Source organism: Rhineura floridana, chromosome 15 (genome assembly GCF_030035675.1).
Source record: "Rhineura floridana isolate rRhiFlo1 chromosome 15, rRhiFlo1.hap2, whole genome shotgun sequence".
NCBI lineage: Eukaryota > Metazoa > Chordata > Lepidosauria > Squamata > Rhineuridae > Rhineura > Rhineura floridana.
In genome coordinates, this window is record NC_084494.1 from 3,748,053 (window position 1) to 3,771,728 (window position 23,676).

At 44.9% G+C, this 23,676-nt stretch overlaps 1 protein-coding gene across 3 annotated transcripts; it reads left to right on the plus strand.

The window, feature by feature from the left end:
• Nucleotides 1-8,960: 8,960 nt before the first annotated feature.
• On the plus strand, nucleotides 8,961-22,835 carry ZBTB8B (zinc finger and BTB domain containing 8B). 3 transcript variants are annotated; one of them, XM_061596821.1, is made up of 4 exons: nucleotides 8,961-9,086; nucleotides 14,433-15,409; nucleotides 17,989-18,167; nucleotides 19,007-22,835. In XM_061596821.1, the coding sequence occupies exons 2-4, from the start codon at nucleotides 14,464-14,466 to the stop codon at nucleotides 19,313-19,315; spliced, it is 1,434 nt and encodes a 477-aa protein (XP_061452805.1). In that variant the 5' UTR covers nucleotides 8,961-9,086; nucleotides 14,433-14,463; the 3' UTR covers nucleotides 19,316-22,835. The 3 variants fall into 3 exon arrangements, with proteins under 3 accessions (XP_061452805.1, XP_061452806.1, XP_061452804.1); XM_061596822.1 differs by lacking the exon at nucleotides 8,961-9,086 and adding an exon at nucleotides 9,093-9,397; XM_061596820.1 differs by lacking the exon at nucleotides 8,961-9,086 and adding an exon at nucleotides 9,093-9,393.
• Nucleotides 22,836-23,676: the final 841 nt, after the last annotated feature.

A 23,676-nucleotide genomic window follows, 5' to 3' on the forward strand; every position in this document is an offset into this window, starting at 1 on the left:
TTGCTTTCAACAGTTGGAATGGACCTCCGGAAGTGGAAGACCAATTCTAAGGAACTGCAAACACTCTAGCAGAACAAGGAGAATGGACCCAATTAAAGATGGAAGAACAAGCTTAGGACTATAATTATTAAAGGTTTTAGGTCTGACATAGAAGACTGAGGCAGACGAGTTAATATCTGAGATTCATAACCTGCTAGATTTCATGATAGGCAGAAGAAATACCAAATATTTTGTGCTACAAACAACAGCACGTATGTATGACTCTACTGGATTCTTGTCACCTTTTGTTATCAGACTGAAATGTTTGTTCCAGGAACTGTGAGAACAAGGTCTTGAATGGGACTTATCTAATGATCTAGTCCTCAAGTGGAACCAGCGGTGTCTAGAGCTAGCACATTTGCAAGAACTGAGCATTCTGAGATGGTATTTTCAGGGTACTTTGAGTGCACTATCAAAAGTACAGCTGCATGCATTCTGTGATGCCAGCAAAAAGGAATTCAGTACAGTGGGTTACCTCCGGTATGGGCATGAGTTTGGTCACTTCCAAATAGGGTTGCCAGGTCACAAGCATCCCAAACCCTGAGATTTCAGGGGCCAGGTCCTAGTGATGTCATGGGGCGGGGCCTAGTGATGGCAGTCCCCCCAGCACCTTCCTACCCACACCCACCCACTCACTCCTCACCACCCCACTCACACTTACACCCCCACTCACTCACTCAGTTACTCCCCCAGGCACTTTCCTTCCTACCCACCCACCTTCTTTCATTGGCACCCCATGTTGGGCGCTTACAGACTTTGCTCCCGCTCATACTTTGGGGAAGCCCGGACTTGCTTGCTCACTGCTGGTGCCGTCACTCCGGTCAGGCGAGTGGTCGAAGTTGCAAGGTCACACAAGAAATTGCTTGGGCTCACACGAATCCTCGCTTGCCTGGAGATTGTGGTGAATTCCTTTGAGACCTTGGGAAGATCCCCCAAACCTAGAGACTCCAGATAAAATCTGGAGACCTGGAAACACTACTTCCAAATCAAGAGTAGTTCCACTAAAAAGAGTGACTCTTCCATACCTTGAATTAATGGGAGCATCAGAGCTTGGAAAAGTTACTTTTTTAAACTACAACTCCCATCAGCCCCAGCCAGCATGGCCACTGGATTGGGCTGATGGGAGATGTAGTTCAAAAAAGTAACTTTTTAGCATTTACTGGGGCAAGACTGGTGAATTACCTGAAAAGTGTGCAAAAATGGAAGGTGTAGAATAGGATTGCGAGGCTCAGAGCCTGAGAATGATTCTGTATCTTTAAGAGAAGAGAAAATTCAGCCAAGTGCAGGTTTCCCCCTGTGGTTTTTCCCATTACAACGTTGCAAGAACACCTGCACTTGGCTGAATTTTCTCATCTCTTAAAGATACAGAATCATTCTCAGGCCCTGAGCCTGGCAACCCTAGAGTAGAAGTCTACATGTGGACTGACTCAATTATCACCCTCCACTGGATTTGTAGCATCGTAACACAATGGAAGCCCTTTGTAGCCCACCAAGTGACTGAGATTCAAGGACCTGGAGGATGTTGAAACTTGTGTGTTGTCTCTTTAAGGGGAATGGTTTGGGAGATAGCCAAAAGGAATGCCTTTTTATGTGACTCCCACAGAGTATTATGAGAAGTGAAGGCAACTAGATTTTCCCTCCTTTTCCTGACTTCCTTTCCCTTACGTTTTGTAGAAGCAGAGTTTAGTTTGTTGTAAGCAAAGTTTGTCAGCTAATAAAAATAAGCGGTTAAAGAAGCCAAGCCTCCAAGAACTATGGTTTCTGTTAAGAAGACCTTGGCTGTTGTGATACGCTGGGTAAAAATCAGTGGAACGCAGCTTTACTGTGAGGCAATGTTACTGACCACTTAGCACAGAAGGGGGTTGGCATTTGGAAGAGGTACTCAGGAGAAGCACAACCCAGTCCCTGTTCCCTTACTGCCATGTAAGAAAAAATGGAGCACATCTATTGTTTTTGCTTGATCCCTGGGCAAGGAAGAGCTGCAGGTAAAAAATCTCACATGTGTGCATGTAGCAATTCTTGCATGTGGCCCCTAGCTTTGCAGACACATTCATGGGACCTTGCAGGGGGCAGCAACAGGGAAGCCAACATCACACCTGTACCAGGCCCCCATAAACCTCTGGGTGTCCCTGCAAAGCTGACCACGGGGGTGGGGGTGGGAGGCCTTCCTTGCCCAGAGCACTATTTGTCCTAGGGCTGGCGCTGCATAGTATAGTACTGCCTTCCCCAACCTGTTGCCCTCCAAAATGATGTTTTGAACTACAACTCACATCAGCCCCAGCCAACAGTCCTATGATGCTGAGGTTGATGGGGGAATTGTAGTCCAAAGCATCTGGGGGGCAACAGGTTGGGGAAGGCCGGCAAAGTAGCTAAAAAGTTCTCAGTTAATCTCACCTCTCCTCCATGTACATGGCACTTTCCAAAGGATAGGCCCTTGACCTGAAAATAACCCAGGAGAGACAGCAGTGAAAATGGAGGGAACTGGAGGTTCTAGGGCTAAACAGTGGAAGAATAATTTGCCCATTCCATTTTTATCCTACCCTTTCTCCCAGGAGCGCTTCCCACCCCAGGGGGATCCGCCTGACACATTGTTATCCGAGATGCCACACAGATCTACTCCTGCATGGGGAATTTTAACTACTGGCTGTGGCTTCCCCCTCCATTTCTTTTTAATATTTTAAACGGCTACCGTAGGAAGTTCTTGCTCCACCTGTTAGTTGTACATAAAGGCAAATTGTCCTGTTGTTACTGGCTGATTTTATAAAGTCTGTTGATATGCTGTTGACTTGGTGGGAGAAAAGCAGTATACAGTTTTTAAAAAAAGAAATAAATACGTGTAGATTTAAACCATGACCATCTAGCCCTTCTGATCTTTAGCATGTGTTAAAGTTTGGCCTATGCCTACCATAGCAAGGCTATTCTTGTGCTCCCACATGGTCTGTGTGCTATTTGTACAGAAGCATGCATATTCCTGGTTTTTCTCTTACTTTCCCATCTCTCCTCGCCCTTGTTCCAGAGGGAATTTCCAGAGGAAATAGCTTGGCTGATAAAATATCCAACGACTTCATGCCATCTGCTTCCAATCAGTAGCTGTCTGAGAGTCAGCTTCACGTGGCTTGGTAGATCCAACTTTTCTGGCATGAGGTTACATGTGTGTGTGTGTACGCGCATGTGTGTGTGCACGTGCACACACACACACACTGGGGGGCTCTGCTCCCCACTCACTCCACTCGCCAATGCCCAGACAAACATTGCCACCGTGCAGTGCACCTAGGCTGCACACTGCCCACCATGCCGACCCACCCAGGCTGACGCTGCTGTGACACATAGGCAGCCTGCTCACTCCCTAAGGCTGCCACTTCTGCCTTGCCTGCTTGCCAAGGTGGGCACTGTGAGTGGCATGCAGATGGGAAGGTAGCGGAAGCATTTGCACTGTGAACTGTACAGGGTGACATATCTATCTATCTATCTATCTATCTATCTATCTATCTATCTATCTATCTATCTATCTATCTATCTATCTAATGTCACACAGTTACATGCTAGTAATTACATCCCCCTTCCTAAATTGGGAGTAAATTTGGAGCTGTAGGGAATGGAGATGGGCCTTTTAAGTTTGGGGAAATGCTGAGTACTGCCTAATTTGCAGACCAGGGATTGTGCCTGTGATGCTATTGCTTGTGCCCTGAGGAGAGTTTCTCTTCACATCCAGGGTGTAGCCATCTGTTCTTTTACCTCCCCACAGTTCCCTTTCACAAAATCATTGCATTTGCATTAGCACAGCCTCTTTGTTTAAAGCAGCCCTCTCTCTGGGCACAAATCTCTCCCCATTTGGAGTCTTTCTGGGGCAGGAGCCAAGGAGTGCAACAGGTGGATCCCGGGTGGGATCCAAGGGACAGAATACACAGAGGTGCTTTTGCATGTCTCTTCCAGCTGCTACACTTGACAATGGTTTTTCAGCTGCTGTCACTTGAGATTGTTTATTTACTTACCTACATTTATATAAGGTCACTCAATAACATTGTTGTCTGGGCAGCTCACAAACATATAATGATTGCGTTCGATTAAAACAACACATAATCAGACAACAAGTTGCTGCCTAAAACTATCCAGCAGAGAGCATTAAACCAGATGTCTGGAAAATTGCGTAAGTATATAAAACTGTGGTTCAAAACAGTAAAATCATAAATTGTTTAAAAATGCCTGGGAGAATTAAAAAAAACAACACTTTACCTGGCACCAGAATGACCATAAAGAAGGCACCTGGTGAGTCTTGGGAGGGGTGATGTATTAATGAGTCGAGGCTCAAATAACAATAGCAAGGATTAGTATTTATAATAGTGGTTTAGAGGGGTTAAAATGTTTCACATACTTTATCTCAGTAATCCATACACAGATTCAATATTATTATTCCCAAAATGAAGATGAGGGGCTGAGGCTGAAAGAGAGTGGCTTTACTTCAGACTATCCAGGGCAGAGGGTAGGTTGGGATTTGCTGGTAGATCTCTGGCTGGTTTTCAGTAGATCTCTAAGGGTTTCTAACTCCCAATTGTTTAACAATAGCAACAACAAAACAACTTTTCTCACCTAAATTATTAGGCTGAGCCATTATTTATTTATTTATTACATTTATATCTTGCCCTTCCTCCCAGTAGGAGCGCAGGGCAGCAAACCAAAACACTAAAAACACTCCAATAAAACACTTATTAAAGGCAGACTTTAAAATATATTAAAACAACGTTTTTAAATACATATTAAAACAAAACATATTTTTAAAAAAGCTTTAAAAACATCTTAAAAAGCATTTCCAACACAGGTTGGGATGAATATTGCCTTTGACCTATAAACCAATATTCAGAATAAAGCCATGAATAAAGCCATGCCTTCCTAGTCCACAGCTCGCATCTTCCTATTCCTACACTATGCCAGCTACACTCACATTGTGGAGAACAAGGGCTGTATGGCTGACATAGGATTAGGCTCACTATGTTAGTCCTGAAGATTTCAATTTCCTCCCAAGTAAGGATCCACTCATTAAGTCCACAGCAAAGGAAAGAGTGGCATATATTAAGTGTGACAAAATAAATAAATTTCAATAACTTTGGCAGAGCTTTAGTTTTTGGAGATGATAAGCTGGGTCCTCTCATCTGTTTCCTGTAGCTCCATCTGCCATGCAAAGGGTATTTTATTTCAAACACAAGTTTATTTCACCCCACTTCACCCTTCTTTCCACCTCTCTTCCTCCTCCTCTAGCTCAGAGTTTTGCAGGAGTGGTGGCGGCAGTCTCTTGGCTAAGATGGCAGTGGGTGAAGACAGTGCTTTTCTTCGTTGTACGATTTGATAAAAACAATAAATAAAAATAATTTTTAAATGCTCCTCTGAATATTGAAAAAATCCCCTCAATGCAGGAAGCAGACTAGATTAGAACATTTATCCTTGATATGCTAGTTGTTTAGTTGCAGGAATCTTTTTATATGGGAGAGCAGTCAAACATTTATATGGGGGAGCAGTCAAACATAGCATCTGAAGGGGTACAATCCATTCTATCACCTCAGTATTCTGCTGCCTTGTTCTGATCCACATGCAGGGCAAACAAGTAATATGCTCTGTGTAAACATAAAAAGATGCTGACAGGCACAACTAATTTATATGTTAAAAGTATCTAAAAAATAAGGTGTGTCGAGGGGTTCTTTTAAGCATACACAGGCCTGTCATCAAATTTCCCTTCCATTAAATGGTTGGCTGGAAATAAGAAGAGCTGCCCTTACATTAACAATGTTTTCACATTTCGTTATCTCATTTGTATCCCAGCCTCCCTCTAGAGTTTAAAGCAAAGCAGTATCCTTGAGGCAATCCCATTTTATCCTCACAGCAACCCTGTGAGGTGGTCTAGGCTGGGGATGATGAATTGACCAAGAAGTCATGGCTAAGCAGGAGAGCAGGAGTTCCCAAACTGTGGTCTGTGGGCCACCAGTGGTCCATGAGCATCATTCAGGTGGTCCATGGCATATCCACATTAACTATTTGTATTTATTTTAATTATGTTGTGTTGCTTCTTTTTTTCTTATCTTCTGTCTTATTGTATTACAATGTGAGTTCTAGGGAATACAGATTTTAATACATCAAAATGCAATATATAAGAACAAAAAACCATACTGTACCCAGCACAGTGCATTATGATTGCTACAACAGGCAGAAAAATCATTAAGTGGTCCACTAACACCATCAGCAATTTTCAAGGGGTTGGGGGGGGAGTTTGGGAACCACAGCACTAGAGCCTTTATACTGTTGAGGTATCACTTTTCCTCAATCAACTGGAAGCAGAAATAAAACCAGTTTCATACAGTGTATGAAATATAGATAGTATTATATTATTAGCAAGCAATGCTCTCTTCTTCTATAAACCTTATTCACAAGTAAGCTTCATTCAACAAAGGTCCTCTTGAGCTTTACTTGAAAGTGTCCTCCTTGTCTGTTCTACCCAAAGTCGGTTTCTGTTCCTGCCAGATGGAAAAATAGAAATGGCCTGCCTTCAAGTCAATCCTGACTTATGGTGACCCTATGAATAGGGTTTTCATGGTAAGCGGTATTCAAAGGGGGTTTCCCATTGCCTCCCTCTGAGGCTAGACCTCCCCAGCTGCCTAGAGCCAGCTCAGCTTGCCACAGCTGCACAAGCCAGCCCCTTCCTTGTCCGCAACTGCCAGCTGGGGGCAACTGGGCTCCTTGGGACTATGCAGCTTGCCCACGGCTGCACAGGTAGCAGGGCACGTAACCCCTGAGCCACTCCCTGTGGGGGTGATCTTTAGCTGGCCCTTTACACCCAGGAGACACGAGCGGGGATTTGAACTCCCAGCCAAGCTCTCCTCCCCACTGTGCTATCTGGCAGCTAGGGGAGTCCAGTTACTGATTTCCTCTCACTTTTTTCTTCTTTTTCTTCTTGAATAGGAAAATAGTGTCTTCCCGCCTTGTAAGTACAAAAACTGACTGGGTCAATTCAGAAAGGATGTTCAAGGGCAATCAACAGGCCATTCATCACTAATCCCTCAGGAATTATCAGTAGGAAGTAATAAAAAAAGCTGAACCTGAAAATAGGAAGTGTTTAAGCAAAGGCACAGGAGATGTTAAAAGTCTGGATAGCACTTTGCCTATATGCTGCAATTGCATTTTATTACAAAAAATGCAGTAAGTCTTGTGGAAAAATTGATGCTACCGTATTGGGATGCTCTATAACTGAGTGGACAAAGTGTGGCAATTCTAGAGAAAAGGGCTAGTGTGGAAGAAACTCAGGCTGCTATAGCCAAAGGTTAGTATCCTATTCACTATACCACAATCGTTTCATATTATTTAAAATTATTTAAATAATTAGATCAGTTAAATTATGAGCCCCTTGTGGTCAGTGTGCATCAGATGGAAAAGTGTATTATTCAATGTATTAATTTTTTTGACACACAGCAGAATCAATTTTGTCTAATTAAATTCCTTGTCAGTAGATTCAGGGCAGACAAAGGGAAATATCTCTTCACACGTTGCACAATCAACATATGGAATCTGATGCCACAAGATATGGTGATGGCTACTGATTAAGGGGGGGCAGATTCCTCCCACATATCCTGAGACTTATGTGTGAGCTAGCCCCATCCTCACTGCTAATGTGTGTGCAGTGCTCCTGTCTTACCACTCAATGTGCAATCAGCTGGTGTACAAAGGAGCTCTTCAGTATGCACACTGAAATGCTTTGTTGAGCTCCTCTGCACAAGGCAGAGGAGGACCCAGTTTGGGCCTTATTTGGAACTCTTCAGGTGGCCCTACCGGTGAAGAGCCACTGTATATCAGTATAGACAATAGTAAGCTAGATGGACCAATGATGTGACAGTATCTAGATGGGCCATTGGTCTGAACCAGCAGGGCTCTTCCTACGTGTAGGAATTGTGTGTGTGTGTATGTATATATTCATTCATTCTTACAAAGTCCTGGCTCCTACTGGGAGGGATGGATAAATCTAATAAATAAATATACAGCTTGGCACCTAAAAGATCATTTTATCTCTTATATACCCAACCAATCACTGCATGCATTCCATCTTATCAGGAGGTCCATTCTACAGGATGCTGGAAGTGGGCTTTTTGTGTTGCAGCATCTATCCTCCTGTTGCATATCAAGACAAAGTGACACCTCTGTTGTCTTTTCAGCATCTGTTGAAGCCTTTCCTCATTCAACCAGCCTTCTAAGTGGCAATGCTTATCCCAGTTGGTATCTGTACTGGATTTGAAATTGTTTTTATCCGTGTAATGTTTTAACTTTTTTTAAACATACGTGATGGTTTCGATTTCTTTTGATATGCGAGTGAATTGTTTTCCGTTATGTTTTCATGGTTCTGTGAAATCGCTTGGGATCCTTCCCAGGAAACGATCCATAACTGAAATGAACCAGCAAAAGGGCAGCTGCATTAGCATGACATGAGGTGGCCTAGTGGTGGACTACCCTGAAATCCCCCTTGGCTCGCCTCAGCCGGCGCTTGCGCCGCCGGCCGGCCGGCCGGCCTGGGAATCCGCAGGGGCCGAGCCCTCCTCGCCTCCTCGCCCTGCCTGCTAAGCCCCATTGGCACCACTCAAAGAACACGGGCGGCTTAACCGCCCCAGCTCTGTGCATTGTCTTGCTAGCTGCTTAGGGGCTCACAGTTATGGGCATATAATCATCGAAACAATTAACTTTCACAAAAGTAAAACAATCATAATCAACCACAGAGATAATTTCCCCCTTACTGACACTAACTGATCCCCTCTCATCTCTCAAGCTGAGGGAACTACAACGCCCATCAGGCAATAGGTGCCGCGCATGCCCTGTGGGAAGGAAGAGGGCGGGGAGGAACACCCACAGAGGCGCAGCTGAACGTGCTGGCGTAGCTCCACCTCTTTTTGCCCGTGGCTGACGCTGCGATTGGTGGCTGGCGCCGCTCGTGGAGATTAGGCGGCTCCTGTGAAGTGTGTGTATGTGTGTGTGTCTGTCAGGCTAGGTAGAGCCGTGCAAGGCAAGGGACCGGTTAAAAGGTGAGCTGGGGAGGAGAGATGGTTTGCTTTGCTTTGCTGAGGAGGAAGAAAAGGACGAAGCAGGAGAAGCCTGGCTGGGCGTGCACGTGCATATAAATGTGATATAAATGTGCATATAAATGTGCATGTGCGGGCGCTGCCAGAAAGGGCGTCCGTCCTCCGGAGCCTGCTGCACCAGGGTGGTACTCGCCCTTTCTCCCCCACCTCCCTTTTTTACAGGCTTAATGGGGAGGGAGAAAGCAATGGCCCAACCAACCGAGCCTGAGCTGCTCTTGTGGCTGCTGTACTTCATTCTCTGCAGAAATCAGTAGGTGAAGGTTTTCATACCATATAGAGACTAACCTTTTTATCGGCGATTGTGTATGTTGCAGGTAAAGGTGCGGTTAGCTGGGGTAAAGCAGCAAGGGTTAGCTTTTTAAAAAGTTGGCAATACTGGGGAGACGCTGTGGCCAAGTTTGTCTGGAAATCGCATCTTTCCTTCCCCGCGGTAGTGGATGGGGCGGAGGAAGCACTCTGCATCTGCTCAGAAACCCTTCTGGCTATTTTATGAGAAGGTTGAGATCTTGCATTGAAAGCAGTTGCCAGGACTGAGCTTTGAATGACACCATTGGCCTTGGGGCTTGCTGGGGCTGAGTCTCTGTGACAAATATATGTGTTGTGGCGGAGAATACCTGACTCTTCATCCAGATATGTGTAGGCTGATTCTGGGCACTCAGTCAGGAAGGCCAATCTACAGAAGCTCAGAGGCACTGTCCTTGTTGCTTAGTGGCACTAGAACAATTTAAAACATTTGAAGAGGGAGCAGGATGGAACTTGTTTTGCAGGATGCAAGACCTGATATCCTTAGCTCTATGGATCTGTGATTATATGGTGCTCTTGGAGGGAATATTCTAGTGCTAAATTTCTAAGAAGAAATGCGTTTGTAATATAAATGTGTGAGCAGCTTTTGCTTACCTTGATGGTAAGTGACGTGCACTCTGCACATGCTTAAGAGCACTTTATTTTACCTCTGCTGGGCCCTTGCTTTTCCAAAAGTGTGTTTTTATATATTTGCGTTGTGTTTTGGTCTGTGGCTATATTTGCATTTTTGTAAAAGAGTCACACCACATCCCACTTGAGTGTAGTTAGTGTGATAAGTTTGATTCACTGGATTGTTAGGTCTACCTTCTTGCCAATCAACTTGCAATACCCACTTTAAGTCAGATTTATTGTATTAATTGTTTAGCAAAGTATATATAATGTTTGATTGTAAAAACAAACTCTTTACAAGAAACATTGAAATTATCAATAAAAACAAGTAATTAAAACACAAAAGCAATTAAAACAGCAGGAAACTAAAAAGAGCTTAAAACACATCAACATCTAGGGGTAGAGAGACACTCGCTGTTCTGTCAGTTCCAGTGCGTCTCCACCTCTCTCTTCTGCAAATGGGGCCACATGATGCTAGTCATACCCCACCCTTTCTTACTGTAAAACCTGTTGGGACCAGTTTGTGTGCATTTTTTTAAAAAAAAATCAGCTTCAAGCAAATTTTGCAACTGATTGCAGATCAACCCGCTGCTTCTCCAGGTGTGGCCAATGGAAACGGTTTGCTGTAGACGACTAAGTGTGCTCACAGCCTATGTGTCTGGATAGCCTTGCCTAAACAGAAATGTTTTAAGATCTAATTTATAATTTAGAGAGAGAGAGAGAATATCTTATTCTTTGTACTGGCAATCACAATATCAGTGTGTGGTTTCAGGACTAAGGCTGCAATCCAGTACATTTTTACATGGGTTGTCTCATTGAACCCATTAGAGCTTATTTCTGAGTAGCCATGTTTTGTATTTTGTAAAACTCGGCTATAGTCTCAAAAGGTATTTACCTCTATGTGCCTCGATTCACCTGCAAAATGGGAGCATTGCCATAAGTGAGGTTCACTCATTTTTATTCTAGTAATAACAAAGAAGCCCTCCCCCCGTAGTCAGTGATTAGCTATATAATAAATAACTGATATGATGGCTGTTGAACACTCAGTTCTGCTATTTATTCTTAACTTCTGTGGCAAGAACTCTTTTCTCCAGTTTGCGGTCTTTTTTTTTTAGGGAGGGACGTTTTAATTTAGGTGGACTAGGTTATGGCAAAAGTGGAGAGAGACTGCTGGAGTGAATGTATCAAGGAGTGTTAGAAGAATCTGGGGCTGCAGTCGAGAGGGCAGCACTCTGAAAAGGGCGAGGGACTCTGCAGGAGACAGTGACTCACAATTCAACAGAAACACACAAGGATTTCTGGGGAGGATGCTACAGTTCTTGGTGTGTGTTTTCCTGCTCGCTGTGCTGAAAATTCTTTGTTCTTAGGACTGACTGGCTTTCCCTGGAGAGTTATGCCACAAAAAGCACATGGTTGAGCAGGGAGGGGGGATTCTGCTTGGGTCCTAATGCCTTCTCTGCAGAAAGGTCACCTTGCATAGTTTTGGACTGTTCCAAGAGGAATGCAGAAGAAGAAGTGGAATTCCTGTGATACTCCCACTTGCTTCTCTCCTGCAGGCCTGAGAATTAGATCTCCCATTAAAAAGTGTAGGTTGAGATTCTGTCCCTTTAAAACTCTTCTCAATTCCACTTGGGCATTTTAAGAAGTCATTGCCTCTCAGCCTCAGAGGTAGGCAATGGTAAACCACCTCTGAATACCGCTTACCTATTTGTAGGGTCGCCATAAGTTGAAATTGATTGGAAGGCAATCCTATAGTCCTGGTATGCCAGCTGGCTATTTAACACCACTACAGCATTGATGGCATTTAATCCGGATCCTATGCACTTTCAGCACAAAAGCTGTGAAAGGCAGAGCAACACCCCCAGCGTCTGGCAACACTGCCAGCTCTCACAAATTGTGGGCTGGTTTAGCAACAGCACCCTCATGGGCCAGCCACGAAGGAGCCAAGCGGCTCATGGCTGCAGAGAGCTGCCCCATAATGTTTTTCTACCCCGCGGCCATTCCACCAGGCACAACATCTCATTGCCCTCCGCTGTAGGAGCCACTGTGACCCAGGCAAAAAGGATCCAGTCAGTGTGAGGCCCTCTGAATTCCTGCACGTAGCAGTTTCAATCCCCTTATCGCAACTCCCCTTCTGCTGCGCCTGAGCATCCCTTTGGCTGCAGAGGAAGGAGAGGCATTGCAATCAGTGGCTTCATTCTGGAGCATGCGCAAAGTGTCACCACTTATTTCACAGTAGGGACAGTGGTGTTTTCTCCTGGGGTGCTATTTGCCAACCACCTGCATGCCAAACAAACAAGCTTTTCTCTGAGAGAAACCCACCAAATAAGCTAAGTGGAGGAAAAGGGGTTCAAGACCCACTGGGGGAAGAGGAGGCATTTGCCAGCCTGGGAAAGGGGAGGACCAGGAGTGTCAGTAAGGGAAGCTGCTGTTGCTGCCACCTCTGCTCGCTACATAGGGCCACGGGTACCAACCTGGTGCCCTCCAGATGTTGCTGGACTCCTAACTCACATCAGCACTAACCAGCACGGCCATTAGAGAGGGGGGAATCATGCTGGCTATCCTCAGAGGCTTTGGAAACAAGATGGGAACAAGGAGGACAACAGGAAGGAAACGCCCAGGACTTGAACCTATGCTGCATACTCCACACAGCAGCATCCTAACAAACTGGTCCCAGCAGCAGACAAGAAGCAGCTGCTGCGTGAGGCATTTGCCATCCCCGGTGTCAGAGTTCAGGCCTTGCCCAGACGTTGAATCTGCTGTGTTCTTAGAAGGGGAGCAGGGCTCCCCCAGCTAGACCTCCCCAACTGCCAGTGGCCTTGAAGTGCCATTGAATCCAGACACTCTCTTCCCTCCCTGGGCCACTGGTGTAGAGGCACCAGGTAGGTGCTTCAGAGCTGCCAGTGAAGAGCCATTTAATGGCACCTGCAACCGCCAGTGAGGAGGGGGAAATGTGTGGAAGCACCTGCCAGGATCAGGGCCTAGCTGAGAGCCAGAAGGGGGTGGAGCCTCTAGCTCCTACATAAGCTCCCAGTCTGGGCTGCCAACAGCTCTGTGCCAAGCCTCCCTCACTGGGCCAAGCTGTCCTACACATTGGGGACCCTGTTCTGTTGGAATGGAGCAGTTTCACCTGCAGGAGGTTCCAGGTTCAAATTCTGGAGAGACCACTTCTACACAGGCCCAGCTGGGCAAGTGAGGTGATGGAGCCAATCATGGGAAGAACTGCATGGGTCCAATCCCTGGCTTCCCTCCATGGGCCACTTCCTGCTTCTTGGCCATCCCTCTCCGTGGCCACCCGTGGGATCACTCTCTCCTCCCCTGCTTTTTCAATTAATTGGCCAGCTGTGCTGTTTACCTGCCCAGCAGGTTTTACTCTCCATCTCCCTCCTGCAAACTGACTGACTAGTACCAGTGCAGCCATGTCCATTCCACGTGTGAACTCTTAGAAGCCTGACTCCTCGCACTCACCAGAATCTGAATGGCAGAGAGAGGAGTCACTGGCTCTGAGCCACGGTGCAGAAAAGGGCATGTTTAGCCTTGAGAAGGGAAGATTGTTCTCTTCCTATTAAGTGTTCTGGGGCAGGTTTTGTGTGTTCTGAGTATGCCTGACATGAGGCCAGAAATATGTCTGTTATCTGAATTATAGGCAGACAGATTACATACTGCTGTTGATGCACTGTGATTTTGGGCAGAGTAAGTCTGAATTCTGTGCTCTATTGTGGCAGAGCGGGTGCGACATTAGAGGGTGGGTGGGGGCAGTGTATTTTGTCCTCCATTGAATTCAGTGGGTAGGTTGACTTGCACTACCTCTGAAGTGTTGACATAACATTATGCTAGCATCAGAGGCAGGGTCAGGGTCTGAGGGACAATAGGATGCCAGCGCTTCACACCTTCAGGGTAGATCCATCAGTGTGGAGTTGTGTATCTACAAAATGTATTGTGACTGAATGAGACGTATGTGTAATTGTATAGTGTGGCTTCTGCCATTCCTTGTGGGTTACCAAGTGGCATATCAGGAGTGCAGGACTGCAAGAGCTCCAGGTGCACCACTTAAATTTGCCAGATAGAATCCCATCTGAAAATAGTGACAGCCTCCTAGCGTACTCAGCTTCTGGTTGAGGTGATGTGTCTATTACAGTCCAGTGTAGATGGACCATTCAGATTACTGGGTTTTTGGAAGGGTTATTGACAGCATAGGCATCATCTGTTCTTGCTGGAATATTTTTCTGGTCCTGGTCTTTACTCAAGTTTTCCAGGTTCAGTTCTGTGCGCATGGGGAAGGCTGCACGGCAGGAGGGAGGAGGGCCTCTATCTCTCTGTGTGTGCAAAAGGAAAGGCATTCCTATTCTGATGTTTTGTTCCTGCTTTTCCTTGTAGAGTCGAGAAGTAGTTCCTTGCTACAGGAGCAATGGAGATGCAATCTTACTACACTAAACTCTTGGGAGAGCTCAATGAGCAACGGAAGAGGGACTTCTTTTGTGACTGTAGTATCATTGTGGAGGGGAGGATTTTCAAAGCCCACAAGAACATTCTCTTTGCCAACAGTGGTTACTTTAGAGCATTGCTGATCCATTACATCCAAGACAGTGGTCGGCACAGCACTGCGTCCTTGGACATTGTCACATCAGAGGCCTTCTCAATTATCCTGGACTTCCTTTATTCAGGGAAGTTAGATCTTTGTGGGGAAAATGTGATTGAAGTCATGTCTGCAGCCAGTTACCTGCAGATGACTGATGTCGTCAACTTCTGCAAGACGTATATCAGGTCGTCGCTGGATATCTGCAGGAAAATAGAGAGAGAAGCTGCCTTTTATCAGGCTGACAGCGGGAGCTCCAGTTCTGCTCGAGAGGGTACATCGTATGGTGCAAAGAGCCAGTGTTCTGCATCGGTTTCATCTCTGCAGGAAAAGGAAAGGGTTCCAGATTGCCAGCGAGACCCTCCTTGTGGGGAATGTTGCAGCTGCCACCCCATTCAGCTTGTGGTGAGGGACCCTGTAAGCAGTGAGTCTCCAGATGACACAAATTCTTCACTGCCCAAAGTGGTAGAACCCAAAGTAGAGTTTGATGCAGATGAAGTGGAAATGGAAGTTGGTGACCGGCTACAGCAGTACCCAACTCCACTGACAATTGAACAGCTAGAACAGGGGCTCCACAGTGGCCAGGCTGTGGACCTGGCGTGCAACAACTACCACATGAAGCAGTTCCTGGAAGCTTTGCTGCGCAACAGCACAGCCCAGAGGAAGGATGATGTGGTCCATCACTTTGTTCGTGGGTTTGAGGGTAGGCCAGAAGACCCAGGTGGCCCCGTGAGTTCCATGGTGGACATTCACAATGACTGGTATGGAGAGGATGCAGGTGAGATAAGACCCCTTGAGATGGGGTGGGATTCCTGCGTCACAATGGGTAGCTTTCTGTATGGAAGACACACTTTTCTGATGGCTCCTGCTGGGAGGAAGGGCGGGATATAAATCTAATAAATAAATAAATGGCACAGCAGGGGTGGGCAGGGGGGATTCTGGATTTCAGAAGAAAGAGACCTTGATTCTGAGCTATTCAGTTTCTGGAAAGGTATACATATCCAACCTTGGAAACTAGTTTGTATTAGTGCCAATTGTTGATGATTGTGACCAAGGTGGAAAAGGGTGATTTCATAAAATAAAAGTCTACATCTTGGAACATTTTATGTTGTGGCTGCTCTTGGATTTAGAATGGTTTTCATTTTCTTCTGTGATAACATTCCAGAGAGACATTGAGGCGAGGCAGAACCTTTCTCCATAAGCTTGGTAATGGAGGCCAAGTCAGCTGCTGGGTGATGTGTTTTTTAATATACGTGCTGTAATTTTCAGGTTTTACCTAGAAAGGACTTGTTGAGAATTTATGTTCAGTGGATTTTTTGTAAGAATGCCTTCTTTCACTGCCATTAAGTGAATGCTCTCCAAGCATCTCTTTGCATCAGCAGCAACAATGTATAGCAGCAGTCCCTGCAGATGAAACAAGAAAATATGCTACAGAAATTATTTTATCTATAGCCCCCGAAATTGTTGCACGGGATGCCAAATTGCCATTTCCTGATAGTAGAGTTGGAACATGACTTATTTCTTGTTCCAAAGCCTGGTCTCTTTGGTTTTTATAATTATGCTTTATAAACATAAGCGTTATCATTCTACGTGAAACAGTAAATAAATCTACAGGGATAAAATGCAGTAAAGGATAAACGTACACACTGTTGTGAAGTATGCCTTCACTTGGCAGTGCATAGTACCAAGAATTCAAAAGGCACTGAGGGTAACACTTTTATTTGGTCCAAGAGTTCAGGTTCTCCAGAACAGACTGGATGTTAAGCAAAAAGGGTGGGGTGAGGAGCAGTAGGACGTAACAAAAGTAGGGCATGATATAAAAGCCCCAAAGTCTACAGTGCGTAACAATCTTAAGATCAAGCTTGTTATCAAGGCTGAATTAGATTAGACTCTGCTTTGTGCAAAACTGATTTCAGGTGGCCCTGAGGGCTGCTTGGGAGCGGGGATAACTACTAATCTGCCATTTTTAAAAACACATTGAATAGCTTCTAGGGTCTGTCTCCAGCACTAAATGGAACACAAGGGTCCATTGTGAGGCAGAGAGCAGGTTAAGAAAAACATTGTGCTCTTTATGCTAGCAAAGCTGGAGAATAGTTTTAGATGGTGCACTAAATAGTCAATCGAAGCAAGTTGGGTGGTATGATCTCATGATTGGAGGGCATATACTCCCCCCCACACACTGTCCTAGCTTCAGGTGATAAAATACAATTTTTCTTGCAGTTTGAAGATTTTTCTCCTGGACGGTTAACAGAGCAATCCTACTCATATTTACTCAGAAGTAAGTCCCATAGAATTAACTGCAGCAGGAAGTTGTTGGATTGCAGACTTTTGGTAGGAATAAGTAGCATTTACAGCAAGCTTGAAATAGCAACTTGCCTGAAGCAAGTCAGAGAGCCTCCTGTGGGCAGGCACAAACATCCTTAAAACTGAAAGCAAGTTTTGTAGCGTTATTTTCATGCCATCGATGTGCCAGAAATGGCTTGCATTTAGTATGTTGAGGGTAGGTAGGCTGGAAATATTGGAGACTCAGGCAGAGCAGCAGGAAGAATCTCCCTGCAAGTAAACAGAACATCAGGAAGATGTATGTATGTATCTGCATTTTTGCTGTACACCGCCCAGAGAGCTATGCTAGTTGGACAGTATAAAAATCTAACAAATAATTAATTAATTAATTAATAAAGATTCCAGCCCTGCTTCCTGCTAGTTTTTATTTGTAGGCAGTTGCATTAAGAAATATTTCACTACCTGTAGCCTGGAATGGTGCAATCTAGTCTGCCATCTCATTTTGATGCAGGTATAGTCCAGGTATCAGTCTTGCAAATGAAATTGGCCTACATTTCTACCAGAATGAGGTTGCAGACTAGATTGCACCACTTCAGACTGCAGGGGGGTCTCTGTGTATGTGTGTGTGAGAGAGATTTATTGCTGTGTTTCTGTGTGGGATTCAGATGGATTTCCCCATGGAAGGCAATTTTGTTGCAAAGCAATTACATTCCTCCAGCCTTCAGATTGCATTATCTCAGCCTCCTCCAACCTGGCACTGTCCAGATGTTTTAGACTACACCTCGCACCAATCCTAACCTCCCCTGGAAGGCACCAAGTTTGGGGAAGGCTGCAATAAGAGAATCCCCAACTCGCTGAACCCTGATGCCAAATCAGTTGCAACAGTGAGCATTGTGTGGAATGTGTCCAACATGGCTAAAGATTCACCTTCTCTTACTGCTTCGTATACCCCAAATTATGTAGAATTGTGCATGGCTGGGTTTTTCTTCTTTTCTTCAATTGGCATTATTTTAAATTCTGAACCCACATCAAATGCAGCAGGTTGAATGCTCTGAAATGATTTTGTTTTCAAAGGTGATGTGCTGGTTGTGCCAATCAAGCTGCACAAGTGTCCCTTCTGCCCCTACACGGCCAAGCAGAAAGGAATCCTGAAGCGACACATCCGTTCGCACACTGGTGAGAGACCCTATCCCTGTGAGATATGTGGCAAGCGCTTTACCCGGCAGGAACACCTCCGGAGTCACGCTCTGAGCGTAAGTCAGAGATTTGCGGGAGAAAGAGGAAGCTGAGCTGGGTGGTGGCCTGTGTGTTTCTGTCACTTGCAGGAGTGTGGCCCGGAGAATTGTTAACATTCATTCATTTTAAACAGCAGGCTTTAAACCTGGGTGGGGAACCTCTGCTGCTTAGGTCCAGTTAGGCCCAGCACAGGTCCCAACGTGGTCTGTGAGGCCATTGCTTCCAAATGGACACTCCCCTGATATCATATGTGACGTCAGGTATGGGGCAGGTAAGGACGTGGCTACAAAGGAACAATCAGAAGCATCAAGAGAGGTTCCAGTTGTTCCTCTGGTAGTGGGGCTCGCTGATCAGTGCTGACTGTGAGCCCCACTGGGATCAGCTATATTAAAGAGTTCCCCGTCAGGAATTCCCTAGTGCTACTAAAGGGGTTTGCTCTCAGTGAGCCCTGCTTTGTCCATTTGTATGTGGGGTTTGGATTCAAACTGCACCTGCAAACTGACATTTTTCTTCTGCAGACCCTTGGCTGATCAGTTATTATTGCGAGCCCCTTTGACGGGGGGGGGGAGTTAAGGATGAGGCTGGCAGGCCACATACAGCTCCCCACCCCTACTTCAACCAGTCACTTGCCAGTGGCAAATAATGCTTGACTCCAGGACAAGGACATTTTTGTAAACTGGAGAACAATGAGGTTTCCTCCTGCCCCCACCCTCGCTGTTGATTGTTCCCCAAATCACTTCTGTTTGACCTGCATGGCTATGTGTGTCAGTGTGTCATGTCTGGCCCAGTCTTGGGGAGAAGGTACTTCCAGGTATGGGAAAAGCCATTTACCTTTCTGCTTTGTGTTGCATTCCAGGTCCATCGGTCAAACAAGCCAATCATCTGCAAGGGCTGCAGAAGAACATTTACAAGCAGCCTGTCCCAAGGCTTACGGCGCTTCGGTCTGTGTGACAGCTGCACTTGCGTCACAACTACACATGAGGATTCAATGCCCATTAACCTCAGCCTGATGGAACCTTCATCTGAAGGTCAGGAAAAGAGCGATCCGGACAATGATTGGCCCATCTATGTGGAATCTGGTGATGAAAATGATCCGCCTGAAGATGACGATCCTGACCCGGATCCTGATGACAAGCAGGATCTCCATCGAGAAGCACTTATGTAGCAGCAAGAAGAGAGTGGGGAGGTGTAAACCGTTTGTCTTATTATTGATTTGTCGTCTTGACAGCTGGACACTGCATATTTATCTAGAATCGTGAAGTGTGTGTTTTTATATGAATAAATCCCATTTCCTAGAACAGGTAGGAACAACTGGATTTCTAAAATTCTGAAGCGTCTTTTTGTTAGTGCTGTGCACTACATATTTGAAAGGAATTGTGTGTCCAGGGTGAACAGAAGCCGTGTTTCTTGCTATCGTCCTGTTATCTTTCAGATACAAGGTGGGACCTCTAAATCTTCCATGTTGACTTGATGTGATCTCTCTTCTGCCCCCCTCCTGCTGCTCCCATAGCTGCCGTTCCTCCTTGCCTTCTCCCTGTCTCCCAGCAATGCAACCTTCTCTTTTCGAAAAGAGATCTGGATCTCAATGCAAACAAGGCTAAAAGTCCACTACAGCTAAAACATACCCAGTAAGGAATAATTGCATATGCACAAATCAAGAAATGGCTCTATTTTTTTTAACTAGATGTTTATAAAGATTAAACTTTGACACTTCAGGTCAGCCTCAAGAAATCTGTGAATAAAGGATCCAGTTAAAAGGCAGATAAAGAGTTTACAGATCTCTATGACAACAAACTTGAGAGATGGAATCCCAACAGGCATAGTGCTTGAACAAGGAGAGGCATGTCAAGATGAACCCATGTGTGCTACACAGGCACTTAATGTTGATATGTTATGGGGAGGTACTCAGTGGCGCAGCGCAAGCAAAAGGTCCCAAGTTCAGTCCCGGCAGCATCTGCAGTTAGATGGGTCAGGCAGTGGGTGATGGGGAAAGACTTGCTGCCGGAGACCCTGAAGAGTTGCTGCTAGTCAGGATAGAAAATAATGGGCTGGAGAGGCCAATATCCTGACTCAGGCTATGGCGGTTTCATACGAATTACGGTCTTCTGTTACTGGTCTCTTTGGAGGTGGGTCCAGCACACAATCTGTTAAATGTTTGTTTAAGCAGTTACTGAAGATTTGCTTCTTATTGCGTGAGCCGATTTCTTCCTTAAGCAAACAAACAAAGCAAACCTTCCTTCCTTCCTTCCTTCCTTCCTTCCTTCCTTCCTTCCTTCCTTCCTTCCTTCTTTCTTTCTTTCCTTCCTTCCTTCCTTCCTTCCTTCCTTCCTTCCTTCCTTCTTTCCTTCCTTCTTTCCTTCCTTCTTTCCTTCCTTCCTTCCTTCCTTCTTTCCTTCTTTCCTTCCTTCTTTCCTTCCTTCCTTCCTTCCTTCCTTCCATGGATTTGCAAAATCACACCTGTTACTATCTCTAGGCACCACCAGGAGATCAGAGATGGCAAGAGCAGAAAATCCCTCACAATGAGGGGAAGTATGAGGGGGATAAATATAAAATCCTGAAGAGCATCTCTTGAAATGCCCGAGACTTGGTCATACAGATGTTTGTTAGAATTGCAAGAACTTCAGTTTACATCCCCTCATTTAAAAACAAACAAACAAAACCCTCAAAAAACCCTCCTGGAATGCCAAACTTCTGGTCACTGGAGCTTGGACAAATCGTTCCCTTCCCAAATCATCCCAGTCGTGCAATTCTTGTAAAAACTCTGAATGAGCAAGCTAGCCCGTCCGTTTATACTGCTGCTGCATCTCCAGTGGGGCCCCTGTGCAGAGGAGCCTGTTGCTGTCCTGCAGCCCAACCACCTCCTTGCTCATGTTCCTGCTGTTTGTACAGTCGTATGGGTAGTATTTGTTGATCATGGTGGCTTTTACATCTATACTGTCTTAAGAATTTGTCTTCATTACTGTTCCTAGTTAGAAATTCCAGCTTGGACCCTGCCTTTTTCCTGTTGAATGACAGGAATTTGGCTTCCTGAAGGATGTGAGGTTGCTCTGTTTGCTTTTACTAGTACTGAATTTCTATAGGCTATTAAATTGGCTGGAAAACTGAAATGTCTGTGGAGATAAGATAATTAAAGATACCAAAACAAACAATTCAGTGAAACTCAAGGTGCAAAACTGTACATGGCAATTTGTTGCCATCTTGGTCATAGTAAACTTCACAACCTGGATGAAGACGGAGCACTAAAACTGGATGCTTGTCCTGCAAGGGTCGGAGGCTGCCTTAATGAGGATGGTGTTCCTGTTACACACTGGACAGCTCTAAAATGGACCATCTTGCAAATACATCATTTGTGAAGTTTGATGGATTATATTCTTTTTTACTATTCAAGCTTTCCCACCTGCTGCTTCTAGAAATGAACACTACTGTAGAAAAGTTATGATGTTATAAATGTAGCATTTTTATATTATCATAAAATTATGCAGGATGACAACAGGGCAAGGGAAGAAGCAATAATCTTTTTTAAAATCAAAGCGTGGCATTTATAATGGGCTGTCCCCATTTTTCTTTCAACCAATCGAGGCTCTCAGGTGTTAACTCCTGAGACCATTGTTGTGGGGTGCATTTCTTAAAAGGTGGAGCTTGTATACTTATTGGAAAACACAGTTTTGGACAATGTCTTCAGTCATCTGATGTTCCGGAAAATTGGTCTTGAGAAAAAATTTGAAAGGTTCAATCCTGAAAGTTAGCAATGACTTTCTAAAAAGCTGAGTACACAACAAAATGAGCTGAGCTTCATGAACCACAGTTTAGGCTTGCTTCAGTCTCCTGCATTTTTCAGGAACTGAGTTGCCCATTGACAGCAATTTAGGAATGCAATTGGTGATCCTAACACATTCGCTCTGATAATTTGGGACCCTTATTTCTGTCCTCATGCTGATGGTTTATCACTTTGTTACGAGTACTTTAGAAACCACTGAAGAGTTGTAATGCCCACTGGGCATGACATTGGCTTGTGTGCTGATCTTAATGGCTTAACTTCATTTCACCCAGTATGTAGCGGTATGCTGAGGTGCATAAGCAGAGCTAGGAGGAAATGCATGGCTCATCTAGGGATGTGGGTACTTTTAGACAGCTTCATTTGATCCTTAGAGTTTTTCTTGTGTGTCTTTTGAGTAGAGAATGAATCTCTTTATGCTTTGTGTAATGGGGTCTGGGGTGGTGGAGATTCTAATCTCATTCTTGTTAGGGAACTGCCAAAATGAAGATTTTTCAGTTTGCAAGTGGATCCTGGGTGTCATCTTACGCTCACTTGAAAAGGATGCACTTGACTTGCTAGTCTGCAACAGTTGTTCTTGTGGATCTAGTACTTGCTGTGATTCTTGCTCAGTTCTGTGACATTCCCTTGGAACCCTCCATTCTAAGTGTGTAAGCAAGTTGGGAGGAAAGCGCTGCTGCACTGCAAAGGAGCGATTTCATGGTGCTTCAAGAAGGCATGGAAAGCCACCTGAGCTTGGCGTAACTTCTTTTGGAGAGGAAGTGTCAATTTTTTTCAATTTCCCTGGGGTTTCCCCCATTTAAATATGCAGCTGGGATAGCACATTGTACTACTCTTAGGTAGGCCTCTTGCTTGTAATTTTACTCCAGTTGTAAACATGCGTACTTGGAAGTAAATCCTATTCATTTCACTCAAAGTGTTTGTGGCTTCTTTCAGCAATTCATATGCTTACTTTTGTTTGCAGTAAATGATAACTTTGTAACCGGAGTCCTTTGATGCTAATTTTAACAAATGAAATGTTACAATTGGTCTTAATCCAAGAATATAAACTTACATTAGAAATAATGAATCTTCAGGGAAATCCTCCTTTAATTGCTGACGTTTTCATCATTCACTGCAAACTAAACATAAGCAAAAATAAACTACTGTGAGTAAACGGTAGAAAGGATACTGGCTAAATATCAAGCAGACAACTCATTGCTTTCATGCACTGCACATGGCTGGACTCTTCCTGTCAGCTATATTAATTTCTTCCTGTTGTGGGAACAACATAATGAAAGCAACTGGAGGAAAGCAACAATGAACTGTCTAAATTTTGAAAAGTGCAGCCTGTGATATAGTTTGGTTTTGTTGTAAGTGAATGCTAGCTCTAAACCATGAACACTATTGACATAGCAGCAGCAGGAGATCCTGCTGGATCAGACGGAAGGCCCAGCATCCTGTCCTCACAGTGGCCAAGCAGATGCCTGCAGGAAGCCACAAGCAGGACCTGAGTGCAAGAGGGCTCCCTCCACTTGGGATTCCCAGCCACTGGTATTCAGAGGGTTGTTGCCTCTGATCCTGGAGGTGGTACAGAGCCATTGTGGCTAGTGGCCAGTGATAGCCTTATTCTTCTCCACAAATTTGTCTAATCCTCTTTTAAAGCCATCCAAGTTGGTGGTGATTACTACCTCTTGTGGGAGCGAATTCCATAGTTTTAATACTGTCCTGTGGGAAGAAGTGTATCCTCGGTGTACAGATCACTTTATATA